Source organism: Carettochelys insculpta, chromosome 3, assembly GCF_033958435.1.
Source record: "Carettochelys insculpta isolate YL-2023 chromosome 3, ASM3395843v1, whole genome shotgun sequence".
NCBI classification, from domain to species: Eukaryota; Metazoa; Chordata; order Testudines; family Carettochelyidae; genus Carettochelys; species Carettochelys insculpta.
The window spans coordinates 113,088,813-113,108,139 of NC_134139.1; the positions used below are offsets into that span (position 1 = coordinate 113,088,813).

A 19,327-nucleotide genomic window follows, 5' to 3' on the forward strand; every position below is an offset into this window, starting at 1 on the left:
GACTCATATTGAAGATGTGATCCACCACAACTCCCCAGTTCTTCACAAAAGTGCTACTGTCAAGCCAGTTATCCCTAGTCTTTATTTGTGCATTTGTTTTTTATTCCCTAAATTGTCTTTGTTGACTACTGTTTTGTTGTCTACAGCTCAGTTCTCCAATCAATCGAGATCCTTCCAAATTTTAGCTCTACCCTTCAAAGTGTTCACAACCCCCTGCCCCCAGCTTTGCGACATCTGCAAATCTGATCAGCATGCTCTCCATTCCTACATGCAGGTCATCAATAAATATGTTAACCACCACAAGACTCAGAACACATCCTTGTGGAAATCCCCTAGAGACTTTCCCCGAGTCTGACATAATTCAATTAATAATTACAGTCTTTGTTTGCAGTTGTTTAATCCATGATGTACCTATCCACCTAGTTATAGTTCTGCCAAGCCCACGTTCTTCCAACTCACTTATCAGAATGTCACGTGGGACCGTGTTAAAAGCTTGTTGATGCTTCCGTCCACCACATTCCCCTTATCCATCAAACCAATTACCCTGTCAAAGGAGGAAATCAAGCTGGTTTGACATGATTCCAGGTATTTGCAAAGAGAACGTTTTATACATTGTTCTAGTAGTTTCCTGGGTACTGAAGTCAGGCTGATTGGCCTATAAGTCTCTGGCTTGTCCTCCTCACTTTTAAAAGATACGAAGTTTATATAACTCAGGCAGGATGCTAGAAATTCACAAATGACGTTTCACTGGATACACTTCAGCTGATTCATATGGGTATTTCTCCCTCTCCCTCTCTACAATCCTCCAATGCAGATGGATTACACAGCTAAAGGTTGGGGAAAAGCAATCATTAATGGATCAGATGTCTGCAAAACAGAGCAGGAGACATAATTCTCTCTCAAGGAGTTCAGTCACAGATTTATTTAATGCATTTTTTAAATGCTCATCAGCATGGTACAAGTATGTCCTCTGGAATGGTGTACAAAGCATGAAGAACAGATAAATATTTAGCATATCAGACATGTAAATACCTTGCCATCCTTGGCTACAAAAGTGCAATGTTCTCACTTTCAGGGGACATTGCAAAGAAGCAGCAAGCAAAATCATCTTCCATAAATATACACAAATTTAGGATTGGCTGAACAAGAAGTAGGACTGAATGGACTTCTAGGCTCTAAGTTTCACACTGTTTTGTTTCTGAGTACTGCTATATATGAAAAAAAATCAATTTTAAATTGTGATTTCACAAGAAAGATATAGCGCTATAATAATTCTTAGAGGTGAACTGAAAAATACTAGTTATTTTGTTTATTAATTACAAACATTTGCACTATAAAAACAAACACTATATTTTGTATTTGCCTTACAATTGAAAAACAATATACTTGAATATATAGGAAAAAAATCAAATATTTAATACAGTGCAATTGATCTTCTATTGTTTATTATAATAGAAATTAATTGTGATTAAAACTAAGATTCATTTTTGAGTTACTCACTTGAGTTAACTGTGATTAATCAATAGCTCTGTTCTGCATATTTCTTCACAAATGTATGGGCTAGCTAACAGGACTGGTCCTAGCTGAGGTAAGAGTGGACAAGCAGAACTGCTTTTGGCACTTCTAGCCATTCCAATCACCTACTGTGCTGCATAAATGAGTCTCCAGTGAATAATATTTTGCATCAAGTTTCTTAAGGAGCTATCAGCTGAAAAGTTAACCTTCCTGCCCACGTTCTGTGACATCATAATTATCTTTCCATCCAACAGAAATCCTCTTTACAGAAGGAGCACTTAAAATCCTCCAAACATTTTCAAACAACTTTACTGTATCAAAAATAACTAGCTATCTTCTTAGTCACTTTTTTTTTTTTGAAAGGAAACCTGCTATACACCTTTAAATCCTTTCTTCATTTGCACTAATTTGCTTCCTTCCAGTCAATAAAAAGGAGTTCAGCGTTCTTTAAAAGATTGAGCGGGAACACTCAACAATCAGCTCACTGGATTCCTTGATGATATTCATGTTAATCTAAGTATATGATTCACAAAAAGTGCGTGTATGTCTTGATTTTCATGTTCACTTAACTTCCTTCTGCTGTTCAAAGTTCCACAACTGTAATTCACCAGCTTTAAATTTTCTTCTATACCACTCTAAAACGTAATTTCTATTGAAATCCCAGACAAGATCACATTGTGTACATATGGCACTTCCATGTTTTATTATACAGTAACTACACTTGAAGGAGAAGGGGAAGTTTGTGGGGGAGCTTTTAACCATGTTATTTCAAGAATCTTTAAAAGCTTCTGGGTGAGGAAACAGGTATACTAATTATATTCTTTTTCATCATATATGCACACAGAAGATTTTACACTTTATCTCTAGACATTGCTACCTGAAATAAACCTGGGACTTTTCACTAATAAGCAGAACTATTCAGAAAGTCACACTGCATTAGGTACACCAAAACTGAACTTACAGGATCACTTTAAAAAAAAAAAACCTAACAATTATTTAGTTATAAGTCATTTGATATGGAACCCAAAGAAATCCCAATTCTGCCATTTTAGTTATCATTTACAAATGTTAATGGCAAAATATAACACAGTATCGTGTGTTTTGATGTTATATGTTTTTGGTTGCTCGTTTAAGTATATTATGTAGGCAGTAGCACACCTAGATAAATGTTTTAATCAGATACGACAAGATAGTATTCACTTTCAAAAAATGTAAGGTACAATTAAAAGTTGTGGTCACACAATAGTGCCTCTGCTCTGTGTACTCTTGCAAAACATGAAATTCTAAAACACCCCAAAATGTTGGACAACAGAAAATACTCACTTACGGATGTACCGCAAAGGAACATTCTTATAAGACTAAAAACCCTCACAAACGTCAGAAAAATCAGAAAAACGCATATTTTAAGTAACGTTTGTTGGCAATACATTGCACTACACCTAACAAGTCAGCTGTAAAACTCAACAGGGGTGTCCAGGGTTGGGAAGCTTCTCACCCCTGAACTGCCCGTAGTATGTGCAAGTCTTGCCTATGCCTGAAACCAACAGCCTCTGGCAACACAAAACTGCTTTCCAGGCTCTCTCACTCAGCAGCCCCTGAATTCTTTGAACATTGCTATAGCCCCCAGCCCCTTATCCAACGAACACTCTCAAAATTACCAGACCTGCTGGCATTGGAAGGGTACACGCCAGCCTGTAAGATCCAGCCCACAACCAGCACTTTGAATGATTTTTCTGTGGGACAATGATCCTTGATTCAAAAAAAGGTTCCCCGCTCCTGCTGCAGGTGGGGAGGCACTGCTAAGGCTAGTAAAGACAGAATTGAACCATGCTGCATGTGTCCACCATAGTGCTCTACATGCCCAAGTAGTACCTTCTCAGTGTACGAAGCTATTTTTAGTAGCATAGTATCCCATTGCATCCCTGCTGCTGTAATCTTTCTGTGACAGAAGAAAAGGCTCTAGCTCTGGTAGTGGAGAAGCAACAGGGAAGAGGTCCAACAGGTTTACCTGGGACAGAGCATTTTCTCATGGAAGTGAAGGGCTCCAGTCACAGGGAGCTGCTTAAGCTTTTCCCTGCTCCCCCTTGATGCATACATACATAGCTGCATCACGGAGCATGAACACAGCCTGCTTTCCACTGACACAGACAATGATTTGATTTTTATGTGCCACCGAGCTGGAGGAAGGTCAGAGGAGCATTGGGGGCCAGCGGAAGTGATATTAGGATGTGCTGAAGGCACATGTGGAAAACCGCAGCAGCGGTGTTAACACTTGGTAGAACCTTGCCCAGGACTGTCTCCATTGGAGAGCAGTAATCCATGATGGAATGGCACAATTTGAGAGGTCCTGCCCTGGTGAAGACAAGGAGAGGTGGAGAAGAAGAAAAGAGTGGCAAAAACTGCCTTGTGCCCCCCGAACAGCGACTAACATCTGTCCCCTCCTGTGATAAGACCTGCGGCTCCAGAATCAAACTGATCAGCCATCATTGGACTCACAAATAGGATGACATGAAGATGTCTTACTCATTATCAAGTGACTGCTAAGAAGAAGAATGTGCCACCCCCAGTAGTGTACAATCGAGACATATGACAAATGCAGACAACCGTATCTGTCCTTAAAGCTTTAGGATAACAATTTACTCTGTTTAAATACATTGTCAGTGAAATACTTAACAGAAGCATTATTAATCATAAATTCATTCAAATGCCATTACTACATCACTTGCTGCTATCGGAAATGACTGCTTAGCTTTGCTTAGTCACAACAACCCAGTAGCCCTCTTTTTCACAACAAATCAAATATGGAGTGTGAATGTCTGAGTTATTTCGGAGGGAATTCTGTGCCAAAATAAATATAAAAAAATTATGCATACAATATTTTAAAATGCTGCAAAGTTTGTCCATAAAGAAATGTGGTTTCAGTATGGCAGTGGGGGGGGCGGGGAGGAGCACAGGCTGCTGGTTGCAATGAAGTGGGAAATCATCCTGAAGCCTCCAACTCCCCTGGTACAGGAACTCAGTAGTGAGGCTGAACGACACCTGGACTCAGTGGAAGGGCTGGCCCTGCTCATGAAACACTCTGGAGTCCTGACCCTCTGCACTAGCTGTGGGTGAGCTGGCTCAACTTTGCAGCTTCCCGGTGTGCAGGGAGAGGTTTCTGTATCAGGCCATTTGGGTGTGGGCAGTTCAGTGGGAGATGTGGACCAACCCAAGTTCATCAGAGCCAGGGGTGCAGAGGCAATGGAACACTGAAGGCGATCCAGGTGAAGTTGGTTGGGGCTCAGCGTGTGTCGGGGGAGGTCTTGCTGTGGAGAGATGGGGCTTGACGGGGAGGCCTGGGTGGAAGGGCTTAGGTGCTGTGAGAGTAGGGCTTAGTGCAGAGTCCAGGTGCAGCTCGCTGGAGGCTCAGAGGGGTGGGACTCCGGGTATGAGAGGCTCACTAGTGAGGGTTGCGAATATTGGGTGGGCATATTCCTGAAGATTTTAATCCAGTGACACCATATTTAATTCCTGGAGACTCTAGAGCAGTCCTGGGGGGTTAGCAAACTTATCATGAGGAGGATCTAGGTGTAGATCAGCTCGGGTTTGTTGAGCTCAGCATTTGGTCAGTCTGCTTAAGGTATGCCACAGCAAGCACCCCAGCCGCTGTTGAGGTATTCCACAAGCAGGCTCCTTTACTCAGAATCATAGAATCTCAGGGCTGGAAGGGACCTCAGGAGGTCATCTAGTCCAGCCCCCTGCTTCAAGCAGGAGCAACCCCAACTATGTCATCCCAGCCAGGATCTTGTCAAGCTGCGACTTAAAAACCTCGAGGGATGGAGAATCCACCACCTCTCCAGACAACACATTCCAGTGCTGCACCACTCTCTGGGTGAAGTAGTTTTTCCTAATATCCAACCTACTCCTCTCCCTCTTTAACTTCAGACAATTACTCCTTGTTCTGCCATCTGACACCACTGAGAACTGTTTCTCACTCTCCTCTTTAGAGCTCCCCCTCAGGAAGTTGAAGGCTGCTATTACATCCCCCTCTCAACCCTCCTCCTCCATTACCCCCTCACCCTCCACTCCTCCCACTGCCCTATTCTACTCTGCTTCCCTCCCCACTGCCTCTTCTCCCCACCATCCATCCCTTTCCTTCATTTTCCCCAAACCACTTATCCAGCCCCACCACAGGAACCCACTGTTACACAAAAAACAGAAAGGGGAGCACAACTGGCAGTTGGACATAGGAGGCAGTGTTCAGCTGCAGAATCAGCAAAGCTGAGTTGCAGCCTCTTTCATTTGGACAGCTCTGTGTTTGCAGAACCGGGGGAAACAGAGGTCATAGTGCAGTGGCACAAGACCTTGTGTGCTCCCCCTCATCCTTTTCTTGTGGTGAAACAATGTCCCCCCGAACTGTGCCCATGATGTACCCTTGTGCAGCTTTCATTTTCTGCAGGGATTGCAAAATGTCCACAGCAGGAACAGAGGTATGAGTGACCATCTCTTAGAAGCTATCTCAGTGGACAACTGCACAAGTAGTCCTGTTCTGGTCCACCATACCATTCACTCTAAGTTTCTGGCTTCCCAGCAGTTGCCTTTTGTGGATGAAGACCCACAACTTTCTGATTAGGACATTTAAAGGATACACAGTCCTTTGGCAATTTTGTGATATCCCCAGGGGAGGAAAAATGGGCTTCCTAAGCAGGTTTCTCTTGCCTTCTCTTCTGAGATGATACACAACTTCCTGCCATGGCAGTCAGATTTGTGTGATAATCTAAGCAAGCACATATGATTTTTCAGATAAAAGCATGAGAGAGAAAGACACATTAAAAACAACAAAAGAACTACATACATGCTAATAAACTAACCCCAGACCAAACTGAACTATGGCAGCAGTGGATGGCACGCTGACCAGAGGGCAGCGCTGTGCTGAAGTATGAGTTTATTCCCTAATCGACCAGCAGGCAGCACCGTGACAGTGAGTTTGTCCCATGACATGGACATTCATAAGAAGATGCAAAGGAAATACGAAAGTGTATAACCGTACTCAAAAACATTGTACGTTCTCAGTTTAATGTATAATATTTTGATCATTTTTGCTTAAAAACTAATACTCTGTTCCCTTTTATACTTAACCTTCACTACTTTTTAGTATCCTGGTTTAACGGTAGATTTTGATGTAGAGTATGCAAGTAAGCTATTTTAATTAAGGATTTCAAGTAAGAATGCACTGGATCTAGAACAAGTTAGGACACATCAAACAGAAGAGTATATCAGCTGCCGTCTCCTTTCACCCCATTGTCTCTCTTCCCCCCTCCACTTCCTTAATTCATTTGCATGTGAGATATCCATCTGCTTCAAGATAAGCCACTACTTCTGATATTAAATACAGCTTCCATTTCATGGTTATATTCCCTTTCCTGAGATCCTTCTGCATGCTATGAGATCTACAGATGAAAAGTACTATATCAGACTAGTTAATGGTGTTAGTGGTGCTTTGTGCAACAATCACTGAGAAAAGCATAAACATAGCTACTTTGTATTGCAATCCTTTTACGCAGCTGTTTTACTTAACACGCTTGATCTTGCTTAAATAATATTTTGATACAAATTGCTCAGATTGTGCAAGCTTATGCAACTCTTCCTTCCTCCAAAGATGAATGCTGAACAACCAGTATTTTCACTCAGAAATCAGTAACACTTTGGTTTAATAATATGTAGTTACAAGAGAAACTCACTACCAATGGGAATTAAACAAGACTGATAGATATGAAAGACAGTACAGCCTCAAGATTTCACTTACAAAACAATCAACACTGAAGACCTACCATAGCCATTCCTGATACGGTTAAAAAAAAAAAAGTAGCATAAGGCAACACCTCATCATATGCAGATTCCAAATTTGTTTAGAAACTGTGTATTTCTCTTGATTGTAAAGTTATTCCTGATAGAATTCTGTGCCAAAAGATTAAAAATTATGCATACAATATTTTAAAATTCTGCAAAGTTTTCAATAAAGAAACACTCCATCAGTATGGCAGTTGGGAGTGCAAGCTGCCGGCTGCACTGAGGTAAGAAATCACCCGGAAGCCCCCAGTGTCACTGAACTGCACTAGTGGATGGTGATGTTGAAAGAAAGCTCTCTCAGGAAACTTTACCAAAACAAATGTGAGAAGAGATTTTAAAAATTTCCAGGAGGCCAAACTGGCACTACCGGCAAAAATTCTGAGGTCTCCTACTGATTTAGGAAGGCTGGTAAATGGAATTTCTGATTATTAATACATCAAAAATGTCAAGGTGGGGTTACAATTGAAATGACACTAGTTATTTGGAGCACGAATATTAGAAATGCTGTAATTATCCCCAAACTACGACCAGGATAAACCATATCTCCACTACAAGACCAGGACACTAAGATTAACTTTTAAGGGAAGGAGATACACATCTGAGGGACACAAATTATCTTAACTCTGCCTTTGTAGTGACACCATGAGAAAATAGAGAAATGTGTCTTTCAACATACTCTAATCTGTGAATCTGAATCTGCATCTTAATCATAATGAGACTATTTGGTATCACTATAGGGAAGTACTAACATTGTGGGAGTGTCCAAGCTGCGCATTTTTCATGAAATCTGAACATATTAAAATAAACTCTGGATCTCAAACTTTATAAACCAGAGTTTAGGGAGAGTTACAATCTCTATGTGAGGCATCTTAGTTCAGATACTGCCCTGTTAATTATCAAATTTCATTCATGAACAGAAAACAAGACACCCAATGAAAGTGTTACCATGACATTTTTCTGATCACTTGAAAATACGAAGCAGAAATTTAAATTACTTTTTATTTCATACTATAATGGCCAGACTCCAGAGTACATTATATGCTCCATCCTAGAACTCCACAAAAAAGCCAAACTATATTAGATAGTTGAACTAGGTTTACAGTTACTCTGCGCTGTGGTTTGAGTATATGATAACTATGCTCTCCTCCTGCCCTGTAAAATCCCTAAGTGCATTTTTGCTCCCTCGCCCTCTCACTATCCTCCTCCTTTCTGTCCCCAAAGTACTTGTTCATTCCCACACTAGGTTTCCCTCCACTTTCCTGCACATTTCCCTGTGCATGTTTTCCCTATGTTAGGCTCCCTGATGATTAGGTCAGGTGTCACAGGTATTCTTTTTTAAAAACAAGTATTTAGGATATGTGGTCTTTTGATGTTACTTTTCATAACTGAAAATTATGGATGACAAAGACTAATGCATAAAATCTTGGAGAAATTCAAATAGCTGCTTACTTTCCTGTGACAGCCACTGCTCATTTTACAAATAATCAAGGATTAGCTAAAAAGCCCTCAGTTAAGATGCCCTCTTTCAAAATTACTATTACTTCTCTTTGTTTATAAACAGGAGTGATACCACCCTGCTCTAAGGACAGGTTATAGCCTCCTATGCTGCCAGATGTAGCACAAGAGCAATATGAAAATCAGATGAATGAAAAGAGCAGTCATCTTTGCTAAGAACAGCTGCATGCCTTGGTCCCATCTGAACTGTGGGAGAAGATGGTCATTTTGAAAGAAAAAAATAATGAAATTCTCTCAACTGAAAGTTTATTCTACAGCAAAGACTCAAAAAGATTATGTACAAGTGATCTAAAAAATCTTCAAGTGTTAGAGTGTGTTATAACTACAAAACATGTAGGTAGAGGGATACAACGTTTCTTGAAGGGCATATCTTCAGAATAATTTTGACTTCATATTTGCCAATTCCCAGAAATTTCATTCAGAGAATAAAGAGAAAAGACTCTTTGTGCATAAATCAGGGATTCAACCTCTTTGTTCAATTAAAAAAAATCTTTATGGAGCTGGAGACCTGCATCTCCCTAATACACAGGCATTCCGTTATAAATTTGCTCAAGTAACATTAACAGAAGACTCAGTCTAGATAATTGTTTAGATTATTCAAACAATTCTGGAAGCTTATGTTACATGATAATAAACGATAGCTTACCTTGCATTTTGGACATTTCTGAGCATTTCTTTGCCCATGTTCAATCTCACTGGCCCAATGACGCAACAGCTTGTCTCCCTTTTTGTATTCTTTACAGTTAACACCTTCATGCCAGGGAGAGTGGCACTTAAAACACCAGACAAATTGGCAAGTTGGACACTGGATCTGCATAAACAAAAGTGAAACAAAAAATACCAAACAAATTTGCAAGCTGGGCATTGAATGTGTACGGAAAAACCACCACCACTATAAACACCTTTTTAATTAATATCTCAATTTTGCATGGCAGCTAAGGTCAAACCTAAAAGACTGATGATAAAAAAAGTAACAAAATTGCCAATTTAATTTATAATTTTATATGTAAAGAACAGTATTAAGAGAATAAAGCTGCACAATTAATTTCTCAAGATCAGGAGATGTCAAAGTCCCCACGCCTTAAGAAGGTGTTTAACAGTCCCACTAAATTCAAGCACCTCACTTAAATGCTAATTGTTTTGGATTGAGCCCAAAGTCTAGTGTTGAATGCACTGTTCTTCATTCTGCCGTTTTGTGAATAAGCAGTTTAGTACTTATCTTAATTATCTGATAATGTGTTTTCATATCGTCACAGCTTTCTCTAAAACCTTTAATGCCATTTAAGTGTTTTTAATAAGACGTATAACATTCAGGATTTTTTCCTTCACCACTCTGATTCACACAATGGTTCAGTCACATCTTTACAAATTTACAAGACCACATTTTCACTGTCCTATACCTAGTATAGTAATCTTACACCTGCACAGAGCAAATAGATTTGAACTGAGATAGTACCTAGAAGCCCCAGATCTCCATTATGCTAGGCACTGTACAAACACAAAGGTCTGGTCAGCACAAAGCTGTACCAGTTTATTATGTGATTTTAAACCACTGCAATAGCTAAACCACTGCAACTTGGTGCCCTGACATAAGGTTTATCTTGCCCCTAAGGGTTTAAAGAGGCAAGTTTAACTAATTCAATCAATTTTAAAGGTACAGATCTGTGTACCCATTGGGGGGCTTAACTCCAACTGTGTGTGTGTAGACCAGAGTCCCACAAAGATCCGAAAAGCTTATTCTGTCTTCCTACTGCTGATGGTGTTTTCAGCCACTTTGCACAGGTGCAAATAACTACAAAGCAAACAGGCAAAGAATCAGTGCCAGAATTCTTTTCTATATGTATTTTAATTTTCTAAGCAGTTGTCATGTATTACGTAGTCTTGCTAACAAGTGAAGTCTTCCTTACACACAATTCAAAGGATGATACAATTAACTTTGCTGTTAAGTTAGATAGCCTATATGATACCACAATATGAAGCTCTGAAGTAGATTACATAAATGCCATTTACTTAGTTCTTTCAGTGTACTGTGTATTACATTCCAATCTTTAAAACACAGTAGAGTTACAAGAGGCTTCACATTACACAAACAAACCAGAACAATACATTGCATTTGGCAGGAAGTAGATGGTTATGTAATTAAAGGACTAGTGTAGTCCTCAAGGAAAGAAGAACAAGCAACGTGAAGAAGAATTAAGAATGTTTCCATCATATTTAGGGGGGGAAAAAAAGCTTGTTTGCATTTAAGAACTTCTCTGAAGCATTTGTAACCAAAATATTTCAGATTATGACAGAGCATGAAAACATCAGTTAAAATGACTGATTTTCCATATACAAAATGAATACAAAGAGTCAACAAAAGCAGAAGAGTGCTTTTTTAAAAAAAAAAAAAAAAAAAAAAAAAGCTTGAACTTTAATGTGATATAAGTTTTGTTTCTTTAGAAAATTTTACTCATTGCCAGAAAGTTATGTGACAGAAGACGTTATGTCCCAGTTTTAAAGGTCACTGGCACTCCACCAGTTCTTTATCACAACTTCACTATACTTCTGCAATTGTCTAGAAAACTGGGTGATGGCACCTACGAGTTACTCCACCAAAACTACACTGTAATCCAGCAAAGTAGTTTGAGCCTACATCAGCAACCAGATGATATTATTCCAAAATAGGTGATGAACTAATTTTCATAGACATGTGCATGTTGTTTTAGGTTTCTCGATCTACAGAGAATGAGAATTGATAACATATGTTACATTATGCTATGCAGAGGTCCCACAAGTCATCCTTGTGACAGTGAAGGTTGCAAAACTTCTTCCAAACTAACCTCTTATTTTGCAACTTTCTTAAACATTGATTGAGGCTGAATTTTTTTTCATTCATAGATCTACAGGAAACCCTTGAAATACATGCAACCAAACAGCACGTCTCAGATTAATGCGACTGCTGCCCCTGACAGGAGCAGGAAAACTTCTCCCGTCAGGGGTACAGCCGAGAGTCAGGCTGCACCTCCTGACAGGAGTTGTTTCCTGCTACTGTCAGAGGCAGCAGCCTGACTTCTAACTGTACCCCAGACAAGAGTGGTTTCTTGTCACGGGCGATAGCCATGAGTCAGGCTGCCACCCTGACAGAAGCGGCAGCCTGATTCTTGCCACCCCTGACAGGAGTGGTTTCCATGTGCTGGTCAGTTTCCCAGGTCCCACATGCAGCGGGAGACAGGAATGAGGCTGCCCCCTGGTTCTTGGCTCTCCACCACTCTGGGAGCCAGGAAACTGACTAGACCTTATGGGCTGGTCAGTTTCCCAGCTCCAGCAAGCCCAGGGGAGCTGGGAACCAGGCCGCAATCTGGTTCCTATCTCCCCTTGACTTGCCTGAAAATTTGTGTTACATGGCGGTTACAGGAACACAACCCTCACGTAGCTCAAGAGTTCATTTATTTTCTAATATTAAACACTCTGACCACCATTTTTCCTCCTCTCAAGACTTAAAAAATAAGTAGTGAACTTTGAAGTCTTAAAGCTGACAAGTAGATAGAAAATGGTTAATGAACAATAAGTTTGACAAAAATTCATTTTACAGTGACAGGACTAAAAATAAAAAGTCTGAACTAAAATCAAAAATACAAACATCCACTCTCCACTAACAAGCCAAAATATATTGGGTGAGAGGGGAACTATGACATTTCTCAAGCAATTAAATTTGCATTTGAAAAAAAAAATGCCTAGCCCTGATGGTTACAAAAGAATGTTTAAACATTAACCAAATGAAAACCAAGGGAGTGTCCTCTTCCTGGATCTGCAGAAAGCTCCTAATGGTTGTAGCTTTGCCAGTTTCAAAGTGAAATTAAAAGACTTCTGGTAGTTTCACATGGGTTCATTGAACACAGTGGTGGAATCAATCAGTTTCACATTACTACTTAGTAACTATTAGATGCAGAAGAGGCAGCTGCTAGAGAGACACAAGGGGAGCTAACAACCCAAAAACTGCGGTTGAAAGCTAGACAGAACACTGGAAAACCCTCCCATTCCACACCAAAAGGATGAACTGGGGAAGGAAGTAGAAAAATTAAGATCCAGCAAACAGAGAAGCAACCAAAAAGCACTGAAAAAGGTGGAGACTAAATAAAAAAGTATTTGATATTTAAGCCATATCTTTAATCTCCTGCACCTTTTCTCTTCCCAACTTCCACGCGGTCTCTCATTTCTTAATGTCATCTGTTCCCTATTTAGCGTTCACACTCTTCTCTCATCCTCATATCTAAGCCTATGCTATCGCCTAGAATTGTCTCTGGTTCCTGCCACTCAGCAGGCAAGAGGGAATTAAACTTTGGAAGAAGTTTTATTGCAATTTTTTTGGACCTTTATGCTATACAACTGGGTTTGAACTGGAAATTCTATAGATCTGAAGAAGTGGGTCTGTCCCATGAAAGTTCACCACTTAATGAATCATCTGTCCCATGAAAGCTCATCACCTAATAGTCTGTTAGTCTTTAAAGTGCTACTTGACTGCTTTTTTGTTTTAATGAATCATTATACCCGTGGCCACACTTGGCCAAAACTCTGAAATGGCCATGCTAACGGCCACATCGAAGAATACTAATGAGGTGCTGAATTGAATATTCAGTGCCTCATTAGCATTTGCACGCTGCCGGCCCCAGCACTTTGAAAGCACCGCTTTCAAACATGCGCAGCTCAGCACAGCTACACGGGGGTCCTTTTCAAAAGGACCCCACACATTTTGAAATCCCCTTATTCCCCTCAGCTGAGAGAGGACCCCCATCTGGACAAGCCGCACCGGAGCAAAAAGTGGCAATTTCGAAGTGCCCCGGCCAGTGGCATACTAATGAGGTGCTGAAAAGGCATTTCAGCACTTCATTAGTATTCTTCAAAATGGTCATTAGCATGGCTATTTCAAAGATTTCTCTAAGTGGAGACGTAGCCTGTTAGTCTTTAAAATGCTATAGGACTGCTGGTTTGTTTTGTTAGAATACAGACTAACACGGCTACCTCTCTGTTACTTTGGAATAGGTAGGTGGTGAGAGGTAGACAATGACAATTCTGCCTCCATTTTCTTTGAGTTATGTGAAGGCAGCAGCATTTTTTAGGAAGAATAGAATGTGGCCCCAGGTAGCCACAAACCGACACAAAAAAAGGATAAAAAGTAGGCAAGTTCTAAAGCTATACAACAAAGTCTTCCAAAATCTACTGAACTCTTCACATTGCAACACTAATACGTACAAATTCATTTTAAATAGGTGAACTGAAGGTTTTTTAAAACACCCAACCTGTTATAGATACCCCTCTCATTCCAAACCTTCATTTTCATTGATACCATATCATTTCAGCCTCTCTCCCCCGCCCTCCAACTTCAATACTTCACTCTTCCTGTTTTTCCTGTCAACTAATCTGTTGCTTCTTTCTGCTCCTTACCCTCTACTATAATCCAACATTAGTGCCATGTGTACACGCTTGCCTGAAAAAGGAAAAAGAAAGCAAGAAATCCCCACAGATGATGTACAAAGACAATAGACGGGAGAAGTGCACCCAGGCAGTATGGATGAGGAAACGTAGGTAGGAAGGGGAAAGATGATTCCAATAGTGGGCAAAAGCAGAACAGGACAAGAGCATAAAAGAATGTGCATATGGAAGATATTACTACTACTGCCTTTCCTGCTGCTACATTTTGGAGCACAGGTCATTGACAACCATCGCCATATGCACCAAGTTTTAGGAGTGGAGAAGGCAGCGGAAGAGGTAGTAGTTGTAGTTTCTTTGCTCCCATACACACATTCTTTTATGCCTTTGCCCTGTCTCCTGCTTCTGCCCAGTATGGGAATCCTCCTTCCCCTTCCAAACTACCCTTCCTTGCATGTGAACAATTATATGTTCAAAGGAGTAACATAATAGAGACAGGACAGGTGGTTTCATAAATGCTGTAAGAAATCAATGAGAAAAGGATTTCACAGCTTACCTGTAAACTTTACTAAAGAGATTTACTTCTGCAGTTGAATAAGACTTCAAAATGTACTACTTGCTAATGAACTTTCTACTCCCAGCCTAGTGACTGACTGAATTGGTAACAAACTCATTTTGTGGTGCGGGCTTAAATGCTGATGAATTAAAATCTAAAATTTAGGACAGGGACTGTCCTCTAACTCTACATTCATAGAGTGCTTATGAGAATGGGGACCTGATTTTGATTGATTTCCTCTCAAAGCAGGACTGGTGGCTGTAAACACGCTTTATGGGACCATGGAAACTTCACCATAACTATGATAAGTGGTTGTCCAGCTCACTAAAATGATGGACTATGGATGTTGCCCAACAAGAGAGTTGTGCACAAGAGAGGTTCAACCTGTACTGAACTTTATGCTTTAAATCGGTAGAAGACTCAACTGCAGCTAGCAAAGCAAACAATATTAGTCTGAATGTAGGTTTTAGAAGGTATGTAAATGATTTGTAATAATTGTTTTCAAACAGCATTAATTATTCAGTATATGTGAGCATGATATTTTTTGTATCTGGTAGAAGTGTATTCTTAGTTTCTAAAAGGCTAAGTCTAGACTGCAGGCTTCTGCAGACAAAACTTCTGTCGATAGAAGTTTTGTCAACAGAGCACTATCCAAACTGCAGATCTCTCAGAAAAGATCTGCTGGTCAGGAACATTTGGTCAACATCCCTGTGCACCTCATTCCATGAGGAAGAAGGGATGTCTTGATGGCGGTGGGGAGAGATTCTTACATTTGGCCCCGTGTGGGCAGGCCAAATGCTGGAAAAGCCTCTCCTGATAGAACTTCCAGCAATTTGTCAATCTTTTGCTAACATTTCCCCACACTCTAGACACAGCCTAAGAGACAAAAATCCTCCCTGTCCTGATCAACTATAATAATGCACTATTGATACAATATTTCTGGATTTTAGTGCAATGCTCATGTTCTGTAAACCTCATATATGTAAGCTAGTTCTTCTGAAGGCAGTATATTTCCTGTTACTGATTCAACGATAAATAGGAAGACTTTCCTTTGGTGTAATTCACAGATGGAGTGAGAAACAGGGAAAAGAGTCATTCAGCACAGTAACAGCAGTGGGGAGGATAATCTTTGTGGGTACAGCGGCAGTGAATGGAGAGCTCTATATATCTCACATTTTATTACTGGTAGAGACAAAAATTCCAGAAGATCTGATTAGCTGTGATCACGTTCTTGCATGCAGAGCAGCTATGGCAATAGGCAGAGTTAACCAAATATGCAACTAGCTGTTTCTTTCAAGTTCAACAAGTAGAAACAAAAGCAGGTGACCTGAAGAGCTCATGTGAGCACTATCCAAGGGCTGCCATTTTCAAGTATTTCCATTCAGAGGACTCTGCCACAGAAAGATTACTGCTTTTTGCCAAATTACACAAATGTAGGGTAGCTTCAAATGAGCTCAGTTCCACAAGGATAAGCAGAAAGGCTTTATCATTACTCTCTCTCAGAGGGAACACAATTTGGCAAGTCTGAATTTACCAAATAAATCTTAGATCAAGCCTATGAAAAAGAAGAAGTGAGAAGTTATGAGCACTGAGGCTCATGGATTTAGCTACAGTGGAAGCTCTAGGCTGAAACTCTAACTCCCCTCATAACTAAAAGCTGGTGGCGAGCACTGAGACCTGAAGCTGAGAACTGAGCCCTGAACCTCATACTCCTCCTGCCTCTAAAGCCTTGAGCCCAGTGGTTCTGAAGGTCAGAAGCCTGAAACCCCCTCTCACCACATAAGCCCAAAGGCCCTGTAACCCTTTCCTCCCTCGCACCCTCCACCTCTTCAAACTGAAGTCCTGAGCCCCAGGACTAAAGCCCCAAGGCAGTAAAGTCTTTGCCATTCATGTGTGCCATCCTCCCTGCTGACCGATAATGTCCAGTTCCAGAGGCTGTCCATTGGACTGATAACTCCAGAAAGAAAGGTTACTCACCGTAGTAACGGTGGTTCTTCGAGATGTGTCCCCGTGGGTGCTCCACATTAGGTGTCGGGCTCGCCCGGAGCCGCAGATCGGATCTTCCAAGCAGTTTCTGCCGGACCGCGCATGTGCCGGTGCGCGCCGCTCCCTTGCGTGCTCCTGGCCACGTGCGCGATCCGGTCCCCGCCAGTTCCTTGACCAACCGCCTCAGATGCTCCTGCAAAACACTAACAGAGATCCGAAGCGGGGAGGATGGGCGGGTAGTGGAGCACCCACGGGGACACATCTCGAAGAACCACCGTTACTACGGTGAGTAACCTGTCTTTCTTCTTCGAGTGTCCCCGTGGATGCTCCACAATAGGTGACTACCCAGCAGTAACCCAAGATAGGAGGTGGGTAATCGGATTATGTGCAGCTTGTCCCCGAGAGGACCGCTGTTGAGAGACGGGTATCCTCTTGGAATACCCTGTGAAGGGCGTAATGTTTGGCGAAGGTGTCATAGGATGACCAGGTCGCCGCTCTGCAAATGTCTTTTAGCGCAACGCCCTTGAAAAAGGCTGTTGATGCCGCCACCGCCCTAGTGGAATGAGCCCTGGGAGTGGCCAATAAAGGAGTCTTTTTGAGTTTGTAGCACATTTTTATGCAGGATACGATGTGCTTCGAGATTCTCTGCGAAGAGAGACCTTCTCCTTTCGATTTGGGAGCGAGAGAGACTAGGAGTCTATCCGTTTTCCGGAAGGACTTGGTCCTGTCTACATAGAAGGCTAGTGCCCTCCTCACGTCCAGGAGGTGTAGGCGCGCCTCTTTGTTAGAGTTATGAGGCTTTGGATAAAACGAGGGTAAAACAATAGGTTCGTTAATGTGAAACTCAGAAGAAACCTTGGGAACAAAGGCTGGATGCAGCCGTATGGTTACTGCCTCCTTGGAAAAAACAGTGCAGGGTGGCGTTGCCATAACTGCCGCAAGCTCGCTCACCCTACAAGCTGACGTAATTGCGAGAAGAAAGGTCGTCTTTATCGTAAGGAGGCAGAGGGAAACCGTGGCCAAGGGCTCGAACAGTGGTCCCGTTAGCGCGTTAAGCACCAGGTCCAAGTTCCACGAAGGTAGAAGCGGTTTCCGAGGGGGGTATAGGTTTACCAACCCTTTGAGGAACCTGGTAACCATGGGATGGGCGAACACCGTGTGCCCTACCTCCTCGTGTCTGAACGCCGAAATGGCGGCAAGGTGGACCTTTAACGAGGATAGTGAGAGTCCTCCTCTCTTGAGGTCCAGTAAATACTCTAATATTACAGGTATAGGCACCGAAAGGGGGGCCAGCTGTTTGGTAGAACACCAAGCCGTGAAGCGAGTCCATTTCTGCTTGTAGGTCTTCCTGGAGGAAGTCCTCCTGCTACTTTCTAGGACTTGCTGCACTTCCTCCATACATGTGTTCTCTAGGGAGCTGAGCCATGGATTAACCACGCTTGTAGTCGCAGGCCTTGGGGGTGCGGATGCACTATGGACCCCTGGGCTTGTGTGAGCAGATCCGGCGCCACCGGAAGAGGAATCGGTGGACGGTCCGACATGCGCAGGAGTAGGGGGAACCATTGCTGTCGATCCCACATTGGGACTATCAGGATCATTCGGGCTCCTTCCCTCTTGGCTTTCTGCAAGACTTTGTGGATCAGCACTGTGGGAGGAAAAGCGTAAAGCAGGGGTCCCCTCCACAAGATCGCGAACGCGTCCCCCAGGGACCCCCATCCCAGTCCTGCCCTGGAGCAGAATCGTGGGCACTTCTTGTTGTGTTGAGTGGCAAACAGGTCTATCTGGGGAAAACCCCATGCGTGGAAAATTGGTCGTAGCAGATCAGAACGGATCTGCCACTCGTGCGTGAGTGCAAAATGCCTGCTCAGCTGGTCTGCCTTCACATTGTGAGCACCTGTTAAGTACAAGGCTTTCAAGATTATATTGTGGGCGATGCACCAGTTCCATAACCGGACCGCTTCCACACATAAGGCACGGGACCGAGCTCCTCCTTTCTGGTATTCTCTGTACTGATCCCGATGACTTTGCCTTGTATATGGTCTCGAAAGTGTCTGCAGGCGTTGAACACTGCTCTGAGCTCCAGTATATTTATCTGCAGTGACTGCTCCGTGGAGGACCACAGCCCTTGAGTCACCTCTTCGCCCATGTGTGCTCCCCACCCTATGAGGGAGGCATCTGTAGTAAGAAAAACCAATATTTGTGGTTGGTGGAAGGGTAACCCTGTTAGCAAGTTCTTAGGGATTTGCGCAACTCTGCTGTGGGCGACACCACCCTGTGAACGGTGTGTGCTGCCGGTTTGTATACGCTCGCCAGCCAGTGCTGCATGCTGCGCATGTGTAACCTTGCGTTCTGTACTACGAACGTCGCTGCTGCCATGTGGCCCAGCAGCTGTAAGCACGTCAGGACCGGCACCGTAGGGCTGAAGGTGATGACCTGCACGAGGGAGCCGATGGCCCGAAAGCGAGTCTCTGGTAGATACACTCTCGCTGTAATAGAATTTATGCGTGCCCCTATGAA

The 19,327-nt window shown here is 42.3% G+C and overlaps 1 protein-coding gene across 3 annotated transcripts in view; it reads right to left on the reverse strand.

Annotated features, from left to right (window-relative positions):
- The window catches only part of RNF217 (ring finger protein 217), a 79,361-nt gene that overhangs the window by 27,938 nt on the left and 32,096 nt on the right, over positions 1-19,327 (reverse strand). For 2 of the 3 annotated variants that reach the window (XM_074990627.1, XM_074990628.1), the window contains exon 3: positions 9,506-9,670. The exons of the other annotated variant lie outside the window; for it this stretch is intronic. In XM_074990627.1, the coding sequence (XP_074846728.1) occupies positions 9,506-9,670 (165 nt within the window). The remainder of the gene's footprint in view (positions 1-9,505; positions 9,671-19,327) is intronic. 3 annotated transcript variants of the gene reach the window in all.